This window comes from Geotrypetes seraphini, chromosome 8, assembly GCF_902459505.1.
Source record: "Geotrypetes seraphini chromosome 8, aGeoSer1.1, whole genome shotgun sequence".
Taxonomy (NCBI): domain Eukaryota; kingdom Metazoa; phylum Chordata; class Amphibia; order Gymnophiona; family Dermophiidae; genus Geotrypetes; species Geotrypetes seraphini.
Window position 1 is genome coordinate 14,880,782 of NC_047091.1, and position 22,440 is coordinate 14,903,221.

The following is a 22,440-nucleotide window of genomic DNA, read 5'->3' on the forward strand; positions in this document are numbered from 1 at the left end:
GTGGCACACTTTGAATCTAAGGAGGCACACTAGTGTGCCTCGGCACACAGTTTGAGATACACTGACCTAGACTACAACATTTTTATATAAATTCCCAACAGAGCCTCTAAAGCCTACACTATTATTTAAACTGACTGATGAAAAATAGAATAGTCAACTAAAAAAAGTTAAAAAGGGTCCTTCCTGTCCTTTAAAAAGCGGTGCTTGTATAGGGAGAAAAGCATTCCCTCTAAGCCAGTGGTTCCTCTTGGGTAGGAAGTGTCACAGAAAATTGCTGTAGACAGCAAGACTGTTTTCTTTATAACCATCAGTGCCTGCAAGATGGGAAGACCAGCAATCTTGAGAATCAGGCTCTTTAAATCCCTGGAACTGGTCCCTATTTCTGCTTTCACCATAAACCAATCCCCTCCCCCCAAAAAAAATTTGCTGCCTTCAGCCCCAACCAAAAATACTTCAGGGATAGACTGGAGTCTTGGAAGCTCAAAATGCGCTAGGAAGACAGAATTCCTGGAGGCTATACAAGATTGTTTCATGGAGCAGCTTGTTAGAGAACCAACGAGAGGAAATGCCACTCTGGATCTAATCCTAAATGGGTTAAGGGGACCTACAAAGGAAGTAGAGGTAGTGGGACCGTTGGGAAACAGCGATCATATCATGATCAAGTTCAAGGTTGAGGTAGGAATACCCAAAGGAAAGAGAACCATAGCAACAACTTTCAACTTCAGGAAAGGAAACTACGAAGCAATGAGGGAAATGGTAAGGAAGAAACTTAGGAACACTTCCAAAAAATGGCAAATGGTAGAACATGCCTGGTCTTTTCTCAAGAACACGGTGAGCGAGGCGCAAAATCTGTATATCCCCAGATTCAGAAAGGGGTGGAAAAAGAGTCGAACAAAAGGCCCGGTGTGGATAACTAAAATAGTGAAGAAAGCGATAGGCAATAAAAAAATTCATTCAGGAAATGGAAAAAGGACAAAACTGAGGGGAATTGGAAAGAGCACAGGAAGTATCAAAAAGAATGTCACCGAGTGGTTCGAAAAGCCAAGAGAGAGTATGAAGAGAGGCTAGCCAGGGAAGCACGAAATTTCAAACCAATCTTTAGATATGTTAAAGGGAAGCAACTGGCTAGGGAGGAGGTGGGACCGCTGGACGACGGAGACAGGAAGGGAGTGGTGAAGGAGGAGAAAGAAATGGCAGAAAGACTTAACATGTTCTTTTCATCTGTATTTACAAACGAAGACACATCCAACATACCGGAACCTGAGCAATTCTTCAATGGAAATCAAGCAAAAAAATTAACATCCATGGAAGTGAGCCTTGATGTACGCAGGCAGATAGAAAAACTAAAAACTGACAAATCCCCGGGTCCGGATGGAATCCATCCAAGGGTTCTGAAGGAATTAAAGGAGGAGATAGCGGAACTACTGCAGCAAATTTGTAATCTATCCCTGAAAACAGGCATGCTCCCGGAGGACTGGAAGATAGCCAACGTTACGCCCATCTTTAAAAAGGGATCAAGAGGTGACCCAGGAAACTACAGACCAGTGAGTCTGACCTCGGTTCCGGGGAAAATGGCGGAAGTACTGATAAAAGAAAACATTGATGAACATTTTGAAAGAAACAAACTTCTGATAACCAGCCAATATGGCTTCTGCAAGGGGAGATCGTGCCTATCGAACTTATTGCACTTTTTCGAGGGAATTAACAAACGGATGGACAAAGGAGACCCCATAGACATCAAATATCTAGATTTCCAAAAAGCCTTTGACAAGGTGCCCCATGAACGCCTACTCCGGAAACTGAAGAACCATGGGGTGGAAAGAGATGTACATAGATGGATCAGAAATTGGTTGGCGGGTAGGAAACAGAGGGTAGGAGTGAAGGGCCACTACTCGGACTGGAGGAGGGTCACGAGTGGGGTCCCGCAGGGCTTGGTGCTCAGGCCGCTGCTATTTAATATATTCATAAATGATCTAGAAACAGGGACAAAGTGCAAGATAATAAAATTTGCAGACGACACCAAACTATTTAGTGGAGCATGGACTAAAGAGGACTGCGAAGAATTGCAAAGGGACTTGAACAAACTAGGGGATTGGGCGACGAGATGGCAGATGAAGTTCAATGTTGAGAAATGTAAAGTATTACATGTGGGAAACAGAAACCCGAGGTACATACGATGGGAGGGATGTTATTAAATGAGTACCCAAGAAAGGGACTTGGGGGTAATGGTGGACATGACAATGAAGCCGACGGCACAGTGCGCAGCAGCCGCTAAGAAGGCAAACAGAATGCTAGGTATAATCAAGAAGGGTATTACAACCAGAACGGAAGAAGTTATCCTGCCATTGTATCGGGCGATGGTGCGTCCGCATCTGGAGTACTGCGTCCAATATTGGTCGCCATACCTTAAGAAGGACATGGCGTTATTTGAGAGGGTTCAGAGGAGAGCGATGCGTCTGATAAAGGGGATGGAAAACCTTCCATACGCTGAGAGATTGGAGAAACTGGGTCTCTTTTCCCTGGAGAAGAGGAGACTTACAAGATCATGAAGGGCATAGAGAGAGTAGAGAGGGACAGATTCTTCAAACTTTCAAATAATAAAAGAACAAGAGGGCATTCAGAAAAGTTAAAAGGGGACAGATTCAAAACAAATGCTAAGAGGTTCTTCTTTACCCAATGTGTGGTGGACACCTGGAATGCGCTTCCAGAGGGCGTAATAGGGCAGAGTACGGTAATGGGGTTCAAGAAAGGATTGGACAATTTCCTGCTGGAAAAGGGGATAGAGGGGCATAGATAGAGGATTACTGCAGAGGTCCTGTTGGGCCGCCGCATGAGCGGACTGCTGGGCACGATGGACCTCAGGTCTGACCCAGCAGAGGCATTGCTTATGTTCTGCTATCCAAAGATTCTGTTTGCTATATAGTTTGAGTAATATATTTGCAGGTTTTTGTGTTTCCATTACTGAGGTGACATGTATGTATGTATGTATGTATGTATGTATGTATGTGTATCTATCTATATAAGAACATAAGAACATAAGCAGTGCCTCCGCCGGGTCAGACCATAGGTCCATCCTGCCCGGCAGTCCGCTCCCGCGGCGGCCCGAACAGGTCACGGCCTGTCTGAGTCACCAGAAGGGGCCCCCTTGCCACCTTGGTTTCCCATTGAGTTCTATCTTCCCATCGAAGTCCTAACCCTCCGGTCTTGCACATGCACGACCAGAGCAGGCCGCGACCCCTGGTTAGCTTTCTATACCTGTGTTACATCTCAGCACCTCTCTCAGTATCCCACGATCCCCCTATCCCTCAGGAATCCGTCCAATCCCTGTTTGAATCCTTGTACCGTACTCTGCCTGATCACTTCCTCCGGTAGCGCATTCCAAGTGTCCACGACCCTTTGGGTGAAAAAAAACTTCCTTGCATTTGTTCTGAACCTATCTCCCTTCAGTTTCTCCGAATGCCCCCTCGTGCCTGTTGACCCCTTCAGCCTGAAGAATCTGTCCCTATCCACCCTCTCTATGCCCCTCATGATCTTGAAGGTCTCTATCATATCTCCCCTGAGCCTCCTTTTTTCCAGAGAGAAGAGCCCCAGCCTATCCAACCTCTCGGCGTACGGGCAGTGTTCCAGCCCTCTTACCAGCTTCGTTGCTCTCCTTTGGACTCTCTCAAGTACCGCCATGTCCTTCTTGAGGTACGGCGACCAATATTGAACACAGTATTCCAGATGTGGACGCACCATCGCTCGATACAATGGCATGATGACTTCCCGCGTCCTGGTTGTTATGCCCCTCTTTATGATGCCCAGCATTCTGTTGGCTTTTTTCGAGGCTGCTGCGCACTGTGCAGATGGCTTCAGTGATGCATCCACCAGCACACCCAAGTCTCTCTCAAGACTGCTGTCTCCCAACATTGCCCCCCCCAATTTGTAGTTGAACAATGGGTTCTTTTTCCCTATATGCATGACCTTGCATTTTTCCACGTTAAAGCTCATTTGCCATTTGTTTGCCCAGTCTTCCAGCTTGTCCAGGTCCCTTTGCAGGTCCTCACACTCCTCCCTGGACCTAACTCTGCCGCACAGTTTGGTATCGTCTGCAAATTTTATAACCTCGCACTTTGCCTCCTTTTCCAGGTCATTGATAAATATGTTGAAGAGTAACGGCCCCAGCACCGATCCCTGTGGCACACCGCTCGTGACTCCCCGCCAGTCAGAGTATTGTCCCTTTACTCCGACCCTCTGCAGTCTACCCGACAACCAGTGCTCGATCCATCTGTGCACATCCCCTCCCACCCCGTGGTTCCACAGCTTCCTAAGCAGCCTTTCATGTGGCACCTTGTCGAAAGCCTTTTGAAAATCAAGGTAAATGATGTCTATAGGTTCATTGATATGGGATAGGCAAATTCATAGTAAAATCTTACAGTTAAACAATGACATACACTTAGACACGCTTTGTTCAACTGTGAATTTTAGTGTTTGGTGCATCACATTCATGAACGTTATTTATCAGGTGTGTCACAACAGAAGAAAGGTTGAGAACTACGCTCTAAGCTGTGCTAAACATCCAGTATCCGAGTAAAACTCGAAGAAGCTATAAACATATAATTAAACTGCAGGCCAACAATTAGGGAAAGCATGCGGAGCAAGGTTCATGGAATTCTTTCTAAACTCCTTGCATATGTGCATGTCTGTGTTTGTATCTGTAAGAAGTGCTCACAGGGTAATGTAACGGAAAGGTTTTGCTCACATTAACGCAGTCTTTATAGAGAACATTTGGACTGAAGCACTTGATGCCGATGAATCCCGAGGACCAATGTTTCCAATGCCGAAGTCAATGGACTCGACTTATGTATATCAAAAAGTGTGCTACACTGTTTTTCTCTGAGCCACATATCCCCCCCATGTCATCTGTTAATAAGAGTTTACAATGACGGTGATTTGAGCTTTAGACACTGCATGCTCTTGGAGAAAGTGCATGCCATTTCATTAAAACGTCGCAGAGAAAAATGAAAGGCCATATTAGATGTAAAGTTTAAATAATAGTATAAAGCCATGGATCTTAACCTATTACTTTTTTTTTTTCAGCAGATACAGGCAGTCCCCAGATTACAAACATCCAACTTATATTGGACTTGTACTTATGAACGGGGGTCCTGCTTCTCTCCCTTCCATATCTCAACACACCCCTCTTCCTCTTTCCCTTTTCCTCCTTCTCTCCCTTCCATTCTGTGTCCCAAGTTCGTGTCCCCCTCCCGCAGGTGTGTACCTGTGTTCTGGCTGGCTCCCTTCTACTCCTTTCCAGACGCACTTGTTTCTCTTTACAAAGCTGTGGGAAGCAGCTTTTATACACTGCTCGTGGCTGACCCGGAAGCCTTCCCTCTGACATCAGCTGTGGGAGGGAGGCATGAACTTAGGACACAGAAAGGAAGGAGGGAGAGGGGCATGTTGGGACATGAGATGGAGAAAGCATGTTGGGATAAAGAAAGGAAGGAGGGAAGGAGAGTGCATGAACTTGGGATACAGAATGGAGGGAGGAGAGCATGAACTTTAGGACATAGGATGAAGAATGGAGGGCATGAGGGAAAGAGATGTTGAGGTTGGGAGGGAATAGAAAGGGAGAATTGTTGGGCATGGGGGTGTGTGAGAGAGGGAAAGAGATGGTGTACCTAGAGAAATGAAGAGAATTGATGGGCTTAGGGAGAGAGAGAATTATTTGTGGTGTGAGAGGTGTGAGGTAGAGATGCATGGAGAAGAGAGAGATGAGAAAAAGAAATGTTGGATGTGGTGGTGGAGAAGGATGCAAGGGGGGTCTCAATGAGGTGGATACTAGGATGGGGAAGAATACTAGGATCAGACTTTGGGAGGGAAAAAGAAAGTTTTCCACTACTCTATGCTAGTCCAGAGAGATTTGTACTCTCCTCCCCTATCAAAATTGACATTCCTACCCACTGCTCTTTCCAATTAACTAGACCAAATATACTAAGATTCACACGTAATCCGAGTTGCATACAAAATTTGACTTAAGGACAATTTTAAAAAGAGAACTCATTCTTAACCCAAGGACTACTTGTATTACAAAATCTTAACATATTTTGAGAATTTAAAGACTTTTTTGCTGCTAAAAATTATGATTAGAAAACGCAGCCTTGCTTGACAATAAATCTGTGTGCAGCAAAATTTTGGACAGTAACCCAGTATCTTTCAGGGGAATAAAAGTAGCAATATAGAAGGGTAGAGGACGGTTCTGGATTTCTCTATTATCTAGTACTATTTGGTAAAAGGAAGACATATGTTAACAAACCAAAAAAGTTGCACCAACCTTAAATTCTGCTCTGCTGATCCCTGCATCTTGGCTTTTTTCACCTGCAAATGTAAAAGAAAACACCAGAGGCACAAAAATATTTTAAAATAAATTTTCTGCTCAAATTATAAATTAAACTACTATATTATTTAACTGTGTTTCTATGCTTAATAGTGTAGTGTTCAGGCTTTGTGCTTTCTTTCACATTTCTAGGCAGAATCAGAATGAATAGAGCAGTCACGTGCGGAGAGGTAGAAGGGAGTTCTGTAGCACTGGTCTTCAAGGATTTATTTTCTCTGGACTTTTAAAAGGATCTAGTATGTTTCTGCTCCCCACACCAAAAAATAAAAAATAAAAATTATAATGGTAGTTAACACGTTTTTATTCAATGTCTTCTATGCAATCTTCCCACATAACCATGACACTGTATCACTGCTGTATAAATACGATGTAAAGTATAAAAGCAACTCTAGACATGTTCCCTACATCTTACTGGCTTAAACTGTAAGGCCTTTTCTACATCAGTGCAAACACAAGAACTAAAGCAATCAACACTTGCTATTGCTATGTCCTACATAGAAATGATTTTATTTTTAAAAAGTACAGGGAACACTCTAAAGAACTGTCCATAAGAGCCTCTACTTACTCTGAATCCTGGGGTAAGAGATTATATAACAGCATAAATATATGGTTAAAATACTAAAATAATCAAAAGTATTCCTTTGTTTTCTGCTGTGACATTCCAACAGTCATCCTTATTGATATCTGAATGAAGGAGGAAACTTTGTGGTCTCAAAAGCTCATACTCTAGATCGGTGGTCCTCATTGCAAGGCCTGCAAGCCAATGGCGGCCCACAGAGACCTTTTTGGTGGCTCATCCTGCAGTCTGGGATTGCACCCCACATGCTCTTTCTCTCTCTCTTCGGGTCACCAGCAGCTTAAGTGAGGTAAACATGCTGCCTTCGTCAATCTGGAAGTTTTCCTTCTGCTACAACTTCCTGTCCCCACATTGGCGTGAAGCAGCAACAGAGGCAAGCTTCCGGGCCAGCAAAGACAGCGTGTTTACTTCACTCATGCTGCTTTGGCCCAAAGAGCAGCTGCCACCGGATCCCATAGAGGGGAGGTCAGTGGGTGAAAAAAGAAAGATGCCAGAACTTTGGGGGAGGGAAGGGAAAGAGAAGGAGAGGACAGAGATGCCACACCATTGTAGGGGGCGGAGGCGGAGAGGAGAGAGAGAGAGAGACACACACACAAGAGTACTGGAGGGAAGGAGTGAGAGATGCTAGAACAGGGAAGGGAAGGAAGAGAGAGATTTCTGACTAAAGTAGGGAGGAAAGGAAGGAGAGGATAGAGATACCAGATCACAAGAAGGGGGAAAAGGAAGGAGAGAGTGACTAGAGAGGGAGGGAAGGAGAGAGAAATGCCAGACCAGGGAAGGAGGGGGGAGAGAGAGGTAGGGGAGAGGGGGAATGGAAGAAAAGGAGGGGAGACTGATGCCAGACTGTGGGAAGGAGGGGGAGAAAGATGTCAGATCATCAAACGGGGAAAGAGAAGGAGGAGATGCTGCTCAGAATGGAGAGGAAAGGGAGAGAGAGGGAGGAAAAGGTGTATAAGGATGTGAGGGGTGGGGAAGGGAAGAGATGGATAAGGAGAAATTAGGTTCTTACCTGCTAATTTTCTTTTTGTTAGCTTATAGACCAGTATAGTTCCTTTATGGATGGGTACTATGCCTCACTGCTACCAGCAGGTGGAGACTGAGATCAAAACTTGTATATCCGTAGAGCATCCCCTCTTGCTACACCAGTTTGCTGAATAGCCAAGCAGAATCAAGGAAATTTAATTACTGAAAAACAGTAAATGATACTCCAAACAGGAGTGTAAGAAAATAACAAACATCTTTAAACAACTGTTGGAACATGTATAGAACCTGATCCTGGACAGAAAACATCCCCACAGCTCACCAGCTAAGCTAGCTGAGCCATCGTTGCTGTTCTTAATTCTCCCCGGCCCTAGAAAAATACTAGAACCCGCAGAAAAATTAAAATTCTGCACGCGAGCAAAAAACCCCGCAAACACTGCTCAAAGACAGACAGGGTGGGGAACTATACCGGTCTACAAGCTAACAAAGAAAATTAACAGGTAAAAACCTAATTTTTCCTTCTGTATTGCTTGATAGACCAGTATAGTTCCTTTACGGATAGGACGTACCAAAGCAGTACCTATCAAGAGTGGGACCCCCGAAGGGCCAACACCAGAACATGTTCACCGAATACCACATCCCGATGTGCGTGAACATCCACAGGTAGTGTCTGACAAAGGAATGCAGAGAAGACCAAACTGCAGCCTTGCAAATATCCACTGGAGGCACTAGAGAAGACTCAGACCAAGAAGCTGCCTGACCCCCAGGGGAATGAGCCTTGAGAAAGTCTGGAACAGGCTTCTTCTTCTTCTTCAGAAGATAAGAGGAAGCAATAGTCTCCTTGATCCAGCGCGCAATAGTAACCTTAGAAGCGCCAACACCGTTACGAGGACCCGCTAGAAGGACAAAGAAATGATCTGATTTCCTGATCTCCTGGATCCTCTGCACATAAGAGTGAAGGACTCAACTGACATCCAACTTGCGCCACTGTCTCTGCTCAGAAGAGCCCTCCCGACAACCCAACACTGGGAGGACTACAGATTGATTGACATGAAAAGGAGAAACTACTTTTGGCAGAAAAGAAGGAACAGGCTGCAAGACAACCCACTCCCTAGAAAACTTCAAGAAGGGAGCCCTATAAGAGAAAGCCTGCAGCTTAGAAACACGTCTAGCTGAAGTAAAGGCCACCAAGAAGACCACCTTAAGAGTAAGGTCCTTCAAAGAGCAGTCGCCCACCGGTTCAAAAGGAGGGCGCACCAGAACGGACAGAACCAGATTCCGATCCCAAGATGGAACAGAGGGTCGTACAGGAGGCCTGATCAACTTGGCCGCCCGCAAGAAACGAATCACATCAGGAATGGCAGACACATGCTGACCTTTCAAGAACCCCCGAAAAGGTTGACAAGGCCGCAAGCTGAACCCAGAGAGAAGACCAAGCCAGTCCCCTATCCAGGCCATCCTGCAAGAACTCTAAGATAATAGGCAGGGAAGCGGGGAAAGAGACCAACCCACGCACATCACACCATTCCTCAAATAGATGCCAAACCCTCACATAAGCTCGAGAGGTGGAAAGCCTCCGAGACCCCAAGAGCGTTGAGATCACTTTATCTGAATACCCCTTCTTACCTAGGCAACCCCTTTCAAGAGCCAAGCCGTAAGACAAAAGGGACCCGGATTGAACATTGGAATGGGACTGAGTTAGAAGGTCATCCAAGAGAGGCAGAGGAAGAGGATCCACCACCAGATCCACGTACCACGGTCATTAAGGCCAATCTGGAGCCACCAGAACCACAAGGTCCGGATGGTGAATTATGTGGAGAACTCTGCCCACTAATGGCCACGGAGGGAACACATACAACAGCCCCTCCGTTGGCCATGGATGAACCCTGAGTGAGAAGATCCACTTGGACTGGAAGTCTAAGATCTTCATCCCTCTGGAGGCAAACTAGGTCCGCAAACCATGGTCTGTGGAGCCAATTGGGTGCCACTAGGACTACTAAGCCCGGATGATTGGCAATCCTGCAAATGACTCGCTCTAGCATGGACCATGAGGGACACACATACAAGAGCCCTTCTGGGCTCGGATCTTCAGCTATCAAAGTGATTCAACTTTGTGTTTACAGCTGAGGCTGTCAGATCCATCTGTGGACACCCCACTGCCGAACTATGGAGGTGTACGTCTGGGGACAGAGACCATTCACCTGGGTCAAGAGTCTGCAGAATGAGAAAGTTGGCCTGCACATTTTCCACTCCTACTACATGTGTGGCTGAGGTTGCCTACAAATGAGCTTCTGCACACCGAAAGATGAGTTCAGCTTCTAAGCATAACGGGGAACTTCTAATGACTTCTTGCCTGTTGACATAGGCCACCACTCTTGCATTGTTCGAGAAGACGACGGCCTTACCTTCCAGAGACTTCTACAGTGACTAAAGTTCTAGTTGAATGGTTCAGAGTTCTAGTCGATTTATGGACCACATTTTGCTGAGCCAGTGTCCAACAACCCTGAACAGGTTGTTCGCTGCAATTACCCCCCCCCCCCCCGAACTGTAAAGGCTCGCACTGGTCATTAGAATCTCCCAAGAGGAAATATGGAGAGGCATGCCCCTAGAGACAGCAGCCATCTGCAGCCAGCAACGCAGACTGCCCTTCGCTTCCAAGTAACCAGGGAAGTGGTTGCTGAAGTGAGCACATCTGAGATGACCATCAAGTGAGAAGAGAGTCTTGGATAAACCTTATGTGCGCTCTTGCCCAAGGGACCACCTCTATGGCTGCCATCATTGACCCCAGGACCTGCAGATAATGCCATGCCACAGGAGTCAGACTCTGTAGCAGGTCCAAAATATGTTTCTGGAGCTTCAGTCTGTGTGGCTATGGAAGAAAGACCTGGCCCAAGGACATATTGAACAAAACTCCCAGGTACTCCAGGAGTTGGGCCAGCTCCAGCTGGATCTTCTTGAAGTTAATGATCCATCCCAAGTCCTGGAGTTGGACCACTCCTGAAACTGCCAATTTTCTTTTCTCCTTGGATGGGACTCTAATTAGCCAATCGTCCAAATATGGGTGCACCTGGATCCCTGACTTGCAGAGGTGCACTGCCACCACCATCATCACCTTAGTAAAAGTGCAAGGTGCTGTTGCGATGCTGAAGTGGAGTGCAGGCAGCTGGAAATGCTACTCCAGCATATGAAACTGCAAGTACCTCCTGTTGGCCAGAAAAATGGAAATGTGGAGATAGGCCTCTGTCAAATTGAGGGAAGCAAGAAACTCCTCTGGCACCACTGCTGCTATAACCGACTGAGCAGTCTCCATGCAGAAATGGGAACTAGTGGCAGTTATTCAGATAGCAGCTCTGCAAGGGGCAGGAGTTTAGGAAGATCGCTCCTGCCCTGATTCACCGCTGGACCACCAGGGATTTTAAAGGTACGCTTTTTACTAATCAGGGAGGCAGGAGGGAGGTGAGAGTTGTTTGAGTCAGCCAGGACAGGAGGAGTGAGAGATACCTTCCTGTCCTGGCTCACTGCTAGACCACCAGGTCTTATGACAGGCCTGGGAGGGGAGTTGGTGGGCGCTGACCCAAATATAAGCCGAGACCTGCCCCCCTTAGGTCATTCTTTTGGCCCAAAAATCTTAGCCCACCACTGGACCATCAGGGATTGTAAAGGTATGCTTTTTACTAATCAGGGAGGTGAGAGTTGTTAGAATTGGACAGGACAGGAGGTTGGAGGGAACCTTTCTGTCCCTGCCCACTCCTGGACCACCAGTGTTTACAGCAGGCCCAGTGGAGGCCTTCAAGGCTTTGGGAGAGAGGGGGGATAGGATGCAGAGCCTGGCGGAGCAGGGAGGGAGGGGGGACAGGGTGAAGAGCCTAGCAGGGCACTTCAATATAACCCCCCTCCCAGGTTTATATTTGAGTCAACCTTTTTTCCTCCTTTTTGGGGGAAAAATATTACCTCTGTTTATATTCAAGTATATATGGTACCCTATAATTACGTTAATTAGCTCTTAGGCGCTAATGCCACTTGTTTCAGCATAAATCACTCTGAAATTCTTAGATACCCTAGGAAGGGGAGAAAAAAAGCAAACTGTACCTTCGTCAACAGTATAAGAGAGTTAGAACTTTAGAGCCTTTGCTCTTAATCAAATTTGATATATGCTTTGTAAAGCAAGAAAATGTGAACTTTTTTCTTACTGAATTAAATTAATTTTCCATGAAACATAGATTACCTGTAGGGATGGGATAAGTTATACATGTGTAAAAGGTGAGTAAACAGAGTAGGATAAAAAGGGAGCATTGAAATGTTATCTGTGAAAATATCATTATCCTCTGTGTGTTAAATTATATCCTTAGCATATAAATGTGGCAAGATATAAAGAAAGAACAATTAAGTAACTGTTAAGAATAACCCACAGAAGCAAGAGCTAATTAGCTTAATCAGGAACTGAACAATAACTACCTATGGAAGAGAGAATGAGGTAAGTAATCTCAGCATCTCGACATGTCTCACTGCTAGTTCTACCTAAGAGCTTAAGACATCATACTTTGGAAAACTGATCCAGCTAGATCACCAACTCTCCCTCAATTAAGAAGTCTATTTGGATGTCCTAGGATTAAAAGTCACAAACACCATATGTTCTTACAAAATAATACACTTTATGCCTCTCTTTTAAAACAGATTCTGTAACCTTACTTTAATAAATTGTACAGTATAAACCATTTGGTACAGTGATGCTCATTATGATATTTTCTGTAAAAGGATATTTAAAAACAACTAAAATTTGTGCATTTCTTGTCTGGTTCAATGCTAGCTTTACTCAGTGCTTACTCTTCTGTCACAAGCTATTTTACTTCCTATATTATAGGGTTTTGTTAATTAAATATGGCTTCATTCAATAGGCAGTTGAGTAATGTGATAAGATCATTTTTTTATAAAAACATCGCCACAAGTTCTGGGCATGTGAATTTTGCTGAACCATTCAAGATGCATCTCTCAGCATACCGATAATTAGAGCTCAATCCTGCTTATCCTTGCTACTTGGTTAACTGGACTCATACAGCACCAATGCTCCTAAGATTACCAAACTGGAACATTTTAAAAAGGGAAAATGCTTGAGTACCTGATTGTAAAACCGCTTAGATAACCTTAAAAAATTCTAATAATTAAAAAGTTTTCCTGAAAAATTTCCCCATCCCACTCGCCAAATTGCCTAAATAGAAACAAAATGAAATAAAACATTTTCAATTAGTACTATCAAGGAATTTGCCATGACCCCTTGTGCTCCTATAAGCTTCTCATAGGCTTCCAACTTTTGTTAACTGGAAATTTATTGGACTGTATGTAAACAATGGGAAACTGTAACATGTTCCCATTGTGAAATGTGCGAAATCCTGCTTGCCCCTCTAATCCAACAGAAGAATTAAAGTGGTTTCAGAATGTGGCACTCTAATCTTCAGGGGTGAAATGGTTATATAAAAAATGGTTGTAGTCCATATAGCTCAAGTATGGATACAATCTATGCGGCAAGATATAAAACATGTAGTAGCAGACTTAAAAACAAGAAATGATAGAGCTCACTTGTCGCCAGGATGAAGTGGAACGACTGCATGGAGGGACTAATGGAGGACTTGATAGATGCACAGCAGTAGTTGGGGGTGTTGCGTAAAAGAGAAGCTGAGTTATGGGAGAAACTGAAAGACACTGAAAATCGCACCCAATAGTGCAATTTAAATATCTGAGGAGTACCGGAAGATGATGCCTTCAAAGATGTGAAACAAATATCCAGTGATATTTGTGGCAACATTTTGAGGCAGGCACGTGGCACAGAAGAGTCTTTGTCTGAAATCTGCAAGGAAAGGGCACATCAGGCCCTGGGGCATCCAGCAAATAACTTTCCATGTGACACTGTGATCTTAACTAGCTTCCAAGTTAAAGAAGAAATCTTTCACACAGCAAGGAAAATGAGTGAATATAGATGGAATGCAATATGAATAGACATATATCAAGACTTGGCAGTGGCCACATTGAGAAAAAGAAGGGACATGCAAGCAGTGACACAAGATTTCAGTTAGGAGGGCCATAGATATTGATAGCTTTACCCCTTTGCTTCGACGATGACAATAGGGAGAGTTAGCAAGAAAGTCAGGATGCCAACAGAGGCATGGACTGTATGCAGAAACTCATTTTCCCGTCCCATCCCCACAAGTTCTTTCCTGTCCCTGCCCCATTCCTGCAAGCCTCATCCTCATCTGCACAAGCCTCAAACACTTTAAAATCATAAGTGTTCGAGGCTTGTGAGTTTACAGGAATGGGGCAAGGGCAGGTACAGGGGACGGGGAAATTGAGTTCCTGCGGAGACGGGGAAAAATTTGTCCCCGTATCATTTTCTATTCTCCATAGACAGCAGGGGAATACAGCCACACTTGATGGTGAAGTCCTCTGACTGAGCCTGCAAGCTGGTGCTCTCCCCAGATTCAGTAGAATTTTTTTTTACTACTGAGCATGCGCAGGATGACTTGCCTCTGGGAGCCCACCCCTTAACTGTCAGTTATGTCACTAATTTAGAAAAGCATCTGTGGGAATGGCGATGGGCACTGTTGGGAAATGTTTTGATGGTATATTCCTTGCTACGACCAAACAATGGAAGATTGTCAAAAAGACTGGGAATCATCTGGAGGATATACTAAAAGCTTTCGCATGGCTGTGGAATCTTCCAAGATCTGGAGACCGTAGCCTTCACTTTCACACCAGACAGACAAACCCCCAAAGATGAGGTATCTGTCAATCTGTCATGAAGATCCAGTGTAAGGTGCAATGATCCAGAACCCATGTGCTAGGCATCATAATTTGTTTGTATGAAAAATAAGAGATTTGGGAGATCTGCAGAAGATTGAATGCTTAAGCGCTGCAAAATAGAATGTTGAAAAAGGAGAATTTGCAATTGGTGGGCTTTGAATTTCAATGTGAACACGGATCCCTGATAGACTTTGCGTCCGATGGAAGTCAGAAAATAAAATCTTTGTCTGGTAATTTTGACTTGTGAGTAGCTAACCCAGAAACCTTGGAGTTATGCAGCAGCTGTTGTAAAACACGTGTAGGCGCCTATCCTAGACATCTAGAAGCAGGAGAAAACTGATTAAGGCTGTTGCTAGTGAGCCAGCTGTAAAGCTTGGAAGATCTGATGCACTTAAGTGAAAGAAATACCAGTAAAGTTTGGTGAGATTTTGAGGATTGAATGAAAAACCTTCTTTTGTGTGCCGGAACAGCAGTCTGGAGTGAGACGAGAAGCATGGAAATCATCTAGCGAAATATAGAAAAGAATATCATTCAGGTTGATCTGGTGGTAGCGAGCCCTACACCCAAGATATCCTGAGAAGGACGCTGAACGTCTACAGATGTGGGATAAAAAAAGAGAGGATTAATGCAGAGTGCAGCAATATCCCGACAATTATATAACAGTGAGAAATAAAAATCAAGCATAGCATGCATAGAAGTTTGTGGCTATAGTAACTGAGTGTTTAGCCATTTGAAAAGATAAAAAGGTTACCTGCAGCATTTTATGTGTGGGCAGGGGAGGCTGCGAGGCAATAGCAGAGCTTGCAGGAGGCCTCCTTGTCTTGTCTGGATTTGGTTTTTTAAAGTACTGGTGGGCTGTGACTATATGGAAACCTGTAGGGAAGGTGTGTTGTATGCCTCCCCAACTGGCTACTCCTTATAGTACTGGCTGTGGATGCTATTGTTAGACTAACAGCTGCAGCAGTGAAGCACTTCCCTCGCGGTACTTGTCTTGTGCCTTGAGGGGAGGGCAGCGCAACAAACAAAGAGAAAAAAAAAAAAAATTGCTGCAGTAAACTTTTCTCTCCCCTAGCGGTACCTGTCTTGGGCCCTGAGGAGGAGGGTGATAAGTCAAGAAAAAACAGCTTTAGTTAACACGCTTCTCTCCCCCAGCGATACCTATCCTGAGGGGGAGGAGCGGCGACAAATAAAAGAGCCGTAATGAAACACTTCTCTCTCCTGGCGGTACCTATCTTAGGCCCTGAGGGGGAGGAGTGGCAACGAAGAAATCACCAGAAATGTTAAAAAAAAACCCAAAACAACAACACTTCTCTCCCCCAGCGGCACCTGTCTTGGGCCCTGAGGGGGAGGAGTGGCATTAAAAAATGCCCGACAATAAGAACTCTTCCCTCCCTGGTGGAACCTGTGTTGGGCCCTGAGGAGGAGGAGCGGCAACGAAGAATACAGCTATGGATATGTTCCTGCGCTATCAGTGGGAAGTGCCGTCATGGAGGAGTCGCTGTTCCTGAGGAAAACAGCTTTTGCAGTCCTAGAGACAACAAGATTAATAGTTGCGGAAAAAGTTTGTTGATGAGGGGGGTAAAAAAATACCAATTTGTTTGTCCTGTCATTTTGGTTCTGTTTTGTTTTTTAAAGAACTAACAAAAAAGTGTTTCTATCGCTATGAAAAATTAGCTTACTTTTTTTTTTTTTGAAATGGCAAGGAGAGGGGAGAGCTTTGACCCTGTGAGGAACCCGGTCAAAGAAAAAAACTGACAGTAAGGAGCAGGGAAAAAAAAAATTTCTACTGAATCTGGGGAGAGCACCGGCTTGTAGGCTCAGTCAAAGGACTTCACCAGCAAGGGTGGCTGCATTTCCCCTGCTTGCCTCTGGAGAATCTTTTTTCTGTTAATCTTCTCAGGAGTCCGTACGTTAGATATTCAATGCATTCCCATGAACAGTGTTTTGAGAAGAGTGCCACTCACAACTTTCAGCACACTTCTGTAAAACCTGGTTCAAGGGAATGGACTGAATACCTAACATACGGACTCCTGCACAGATGTAACAGAACAAGTGTTATGCACCATATCATATTTATTCACATCTCCATGCAAGAAGGATCAGACTCTGCAGCATCTAAGAAATAGCCTCCTCCTTTGGCTGTTGCGGAAGACTTAGCAGTGGATAATTAAGGTGATAGGTGGGGAACCTGATGTTACTGATCTGCTTACCATAAGAGGCAAACTTAACTTGAAATAGCCACCATTCTTATCGCATAAAGTTCTTCAGAATGCCACACGATTTTAGCGTATGGTAGCTGTCCTCATAAGAACCTTTGTGTTATGCGTTTTTTTTATTCAATATATTATTTTATAGTTTTCTTTATAAGTTATAAAGTGCTTGTGCTTAATACTATAATGATAGCAAAAGTAGCTTTTACTTATCTTTTTCTTAATAAACTGCATATGACTGCATATGACTGTGAATTTGTGAACAAATGGTGTGCGATCTTGAACAAATGCAGCATGGATCTCATGTTACTGATCATAGAGCACACAACCAAATTAGAAACTGAGCTTAAAGAGAACATTAATCAGATGTTAATGAACATCAGAAGTTCTGGCATCTCTGAAACAGAGTTCATAAAACAAGAAGAGGATCAACGGATTTCCCATGAAACATATAAAAATAAAATTAAACAAACCAAGATAAAAAAATATAAGCGTGACGAAAGAGACTATTCAACCAATAAAGTCTACCTATGGATGTTTAAATCAACTAATGGATCTCGACCTCAACAGCCTTTTCCTGACGACCAGGGATCTTCCTCCTCCATCTCGGGAAGTGATAGCTCTGGATCTAATTCGGGTCCAAAAAACTATTACCCACAAGGAAATCGGGGCCGTCAAAAATATCGCGGCAATCGAGGAAAAAGGGTAATATTTCATCCTCAGGGATACCAGGGTCCTCAGACCAGGTCCTAGAAGAACTTTCAACCGTAATTAATATAACCGGGACTACAATTACTCCTGATTCCCTGTCATTATTAGAACTGGGTCTAGGTTTTGTTCCAGTTAAACGGTATGACCCTTTTGAGACCCGTTTGGCTCTTTATAAATTCCTGCGTAAACTCCACACTCAGCATTATTTTTTGGACAAAGAACTTACTACTGATTCTTCCTTGATAGCACGCAAATCTGGATGGCACCCACCCCTTCCTCTCCACCCAAACTTAACAACCTGGATGGATTTAGTGCTCCATGATGTTGAGGTATTAGAAGAAAATTCCATTTCTCCTTCAGACAACCTCACTAAATGGCAACGGCTTGCTTTGAGAGATTTACGTAGTAATCAGGACATTGTAATCTCCCGTGCCGATAAGGGCGGCGCCATCGTACTACAATCTTGTACGGACTACCTAGCAGAGGTATCCAAACATGTAGATGATAAACAGTTCTACAAAAAATTATTGAATGACCCTGTGGTTGAATTAAAAATTTATATATCTGGTATTGTCTCTCATGCTTTAAAGAAAAAGATGATTACAACTAAAGAAGCTGCTTTTCTTTGTCCTCCATTTCACAACACTCCACGAATAAGGTTTCTACTGAAAATTCATAAATCCATTTCTCAACCTCCTGGGCGTCCCATCGTCTCGATGACTCACTCTGTGCTTGAACCCCTTTCCAAATTTTTGGATTTATTTTTACAAAAAGAGATTTTGAATATTAGGTCTCATGTCAAGGATAGCACTCACATGATTAATATTCTGAATTCCATTCCGCAATCTCAAATTGACGGGCTCTTGATAACGCTAGACATCAAAGCTTTATATACTATGATCCCTATTTCAGGTGCATTAAATTTGCTCCAACAAATATTTGTTAACCAAACTTTTTGTCAGCGAATCTCTTCAGCTTTCTTGATGGAATTAGCAACATTGGTGCTTACCAAGAATTATTTTTGGTGCAATGGGGAGTTCTATCTACAAATCCATGGGATAGCCATGGGGGCATCCATGGCTCCCTCTGTTGCAACATTGTATATGGCCCAATTGGAGGAACAATACATCTACACCTCCTCTTGGTTTCAGAATATTACAGTTTGGAGACGCTATCTAGATGACATTTTTTGCATCTGGAAATCTGATGTTCATACTTTCAATTCCTTTCTTGAATGGTTAAATCATTTAGATCCTAATATTCAATTCTCCGCTACCATCAACCATCAGGAGATACCATTTTTAGACATGGTTATCTTTAAATCTCAGGGGGCATTACTAACAACAATTTTTCGCAAACCCACTGACCGCAATAGTCTGCTCCGCTACCACAGCTTTCACCCTCATCAACTCAAGAACAGTCTGCCTCACAGTCAATTCTTACGGTTGAGGAGGCTGTGCCATTCCACTACTGAATATAAGATCCAAGCCCGGGTATTGAAGAAACGGTTTCAACAACGTGGATACCCTAAGCATGTAATACGACGAGCTTATACGCGTGCTAAATATGCGCATAGACATCTACTCTTGCAATATAAACAAAATCCTGACGATGATAACCTGTTGGTATGTGTTCAACAATTCTCCCACCTGGCTTATGACATCAAGAATATTGTTCTTAAACATTGGCACATCATTAGATTGATCATGGGGAAGGATTATGGCCCGCCCACTTTTGCGTTCAAAAGAGCAAAAAATTTGGGGGAATCTTATTGGTCATTATAAACATAAACGAAGTGTACCTTTTACAATTAATGGTCACTACAGATGTGAACAATGTCAATGGTGCGAGTATGCATTGACAGGGGAAACTTGGTCTCATCCCCATACTGGCCAGGTTTATACTGCTAAAACGAGAACTAACTGTAAAACTGATCATGTGATCTACATGATCGTTTGCCCTTGTCCAAAAATTTATATAGGTCGTACCAGCCGGCCCATGCATATTCGACTTAATGAACACAAGTCACGTGTCAATACCGGAGTTGAGACTGCTCCTTTGGTCCGTCATTGGTCTCTAATGAAACATAAAATCACGGATTTAAAATGGTGCATTATTGATGCGGTTCATGTTGGGTGGGAGGGAGGAAACTATGAACACAATTTGAACATCAAGGAATTGCGATGGATGTTTAAGCTCAACACCATGTATCCCCATGGCTTAAACTTAACTAGTGATTGGCTCACAGCGAGCATATGACTTTACCATTAAATGTCTGTGGTATACGAGTTAAAGGGCTGCGGGGGTGGTGAGCATTGGTCAGTTTTGAGTCACATGACCCATGAGTTTTGTTTATTAGCTTCCATTTTGCCGGTGTGTTTTTACTTCCGGCTCATAAACCATGGATTTAGCATTCAGCTAAGATAGTATACTGCTCTGGTAAGCATTGTGGCGATTTTAAAATTTCAATATTGCTGGGTTCTTAAACTTTAAACCTTAAAATTTCAAACTAACATAATGTTTGCTCTTTACAGCGTTCTCCTTCCCCGACCCTGATGAAATAATGAAACGCGTCGGTGGGGATTGAGCCAGACCCAGTTTATTAAGAAAAAGATAAGTAAAAGCTACTTTTGCTATCATTATAGTATTAAGCACAAGCACTTTATAACTTATAAAGAAAACTATAAAATAATATATTGAATAAAAAAAACGCATAACACAAAGGTTCTTATGAGGACAGCTACCATACGCTAAAATCGTGTGGCATTCTGAAGAACTTTATGCGATAAGAATGGTGGCTATTTCAAGTTAAGTTTGTTCATTGATACGAGATTTTGTGCACTTTTTTTGTTTTGATTTACCATAAGAGGCAACATGCAGTTTGAACCAGGGAAGGAGATCAGAATTTTTCAGGAATGGAAAGAGGCAGGTATAATATGCTTAGAATATATACTAGATGAAGAGAGTGATTTACTTGAGGTGGTGTATAAAATCCTAATAAACACTCAAGACAACAACAGGAATCTGGTAGGGGGATAGATGGGGAATAGGTTCGCTTACTGTCAGGCTAAACATTATGTGACCGCCCTAGACAGAGTACAACTTTGCAGACATATGGGTGCAAAGCTTAGAGAACTTTTTTTTTTTTTACACAAAAGAAGGAGAAGAGTTCTTAACTGTTTCTAGTTTGCACAAAGCATTAAACAAATTGTTACCACGTACAGAGTTGAATAAGAGTCATCAGGACTGGGAGGTAGATTTGAATATTAACCTGGAGAACTGGGATATATCTGCCAACATCAGCACTCTAACACCTGACACAGAGTGCCTGTCTGAGTGAAAGCTACTACTAGATTTTGTTACGAGGCTATTTCACCCAGAAACAATTGTTTTATAGTGGTGGTATTCAAACCCCTATATGCATTAAAAGATGACAAAGGGACAATACATTTGGTCATGCTTTTTGAAACTGTCCTAAAATTCAGAGATTCTTGAGGCGTATAGTGGACATGTCAGCTCTTCTGGGCTCACCAATTCAGGGTACAGCAGCTCAATTAGTGCTTGATATTAGTTATAAAGTTTAATTTGAATGATGGGATAAGGCAGTGGACTGGATCCTAATGACAAAGAAAAGCAGAAAGTGTGCATCTTCAGCTCTACAAAAATTCTAGAATAGAAAGGAAACAAGAATAAACCAAGCAAGTACTCAGGAGAACCATCAAAAAGTCTGAATATTATGCATGTTAATTTAAAGAAAATTCAAGCATTTAGACTTAGAAGCTGTTTTCTGAAGATTTGGAGCTTAAGAGTAATTTAGAGTGGTCTCCTCTGGCAATATTGAAGACCTGCTGAGAAGGATGCAGGGCACCATGGGAATGTCGGCGTTGCCACTGCCTGAGACGCTTCCGGGAGACGGAATGGAGGCATCATTTCGGGCGCATGAGATCTTGTTGAGCCCCAACGTGAGAGCTCCTCCTCCCAATCCCCGTGTCGCTAGCTCCCCGGGGGTGGAGAGGCAGTCGGAAGTCGGCATGTGGTTTCCCCCCCAGGTTCCTGGGGACAGCGAGATAAACAACGACTCAGGATCTTCGATTGTGCAGCAAACCCTGAATGCCCACGAGGATGTTACAACATTGGACTCAGTACCGACCCATGAGGAACGTGGAGGAGAGAAACCTTTGGTTGGTGAGCCTAACCCTTTATTACCAGATTTGCAGACTTTTAATATTGAAAAAAGCCCCAAGAAGTGACTTTGGAAGCTCTGTGGGATCTGACTGCCAATTTGGTCAGAACAGTGAACGCTAATTATTTTCAAACTGAGGCGAAAATAAAATCTCAGGACAAAGAAGTTCTCCAGATAAAACAAGACCTAGGTGAATCAAAATTAGATATTAAGAATATTAAAGATCAACTTAAGTCTTTCAAATTACTTCAAGAGACTCTAATTAAGGATAATGTTAATTTAAGAAGGAAGATAGAGACATTTGAAAATTTCTCTAGGAATAATAACCTTAGATTGATTAACTTTCCCCGAATCTTAAGTTACTCCAAGAGAAATGTTAAAACGCTATTTGTTGGAGATATTAGAAGTTCCGAAAGATTCAATGCCTCCTTTCACCCAGGTCTATTACTTGCAGAATAAAAATCAAGTTCATCAGGAAAGGAACCAAGATCCAATTGATGTGTCTGCTTTACTTGAATTGTCAGATAAAGAAAGCGCAACACCTGCAACACTGATTGTGACCTTAGCTATTACATTGGATAAAAATTGGCTTCTGAGATTATTCTTCAAA

The 22,440-nt window shown here is 43.3% G+C and overlaps 1 protein-coding gene across 15 annotated transcripts in view; it reads right to left on the reverse strand.

Annotated features, from left to right (window-relative positions):
* EYA3 (EYA transcriptional coactivator and phosphatase 3) overlaps nt 1-22,440 on the reverse strand; it is a 243,135-nt gene that overhangs the window by 137,882 nt on the left and 82,813 nt on the right. For 10 of the 15 annotated variants that reach the window (XR_004540320.1, XM_033954464.1, XM_033954461.1 and 7 more), the window contains one exon: nt 6,314-6,357. The exons of the other annotated variants lie outside the window; for them this stretch is intronic. Coding sequence is in view for 8 of the 10 variants with exons in the window: in XM_033954464.1 (XP_033810355.1) it covers nt 6,314-6,357 (44 nt within the window). In the remaining 2 variants the exon portion in view is untranslated. The remainder of the gene's footprint in view (nt 1-6,313; nt 6,358-22,440) is intronic. 15 annotated transcript variants of the gene reach the window in all.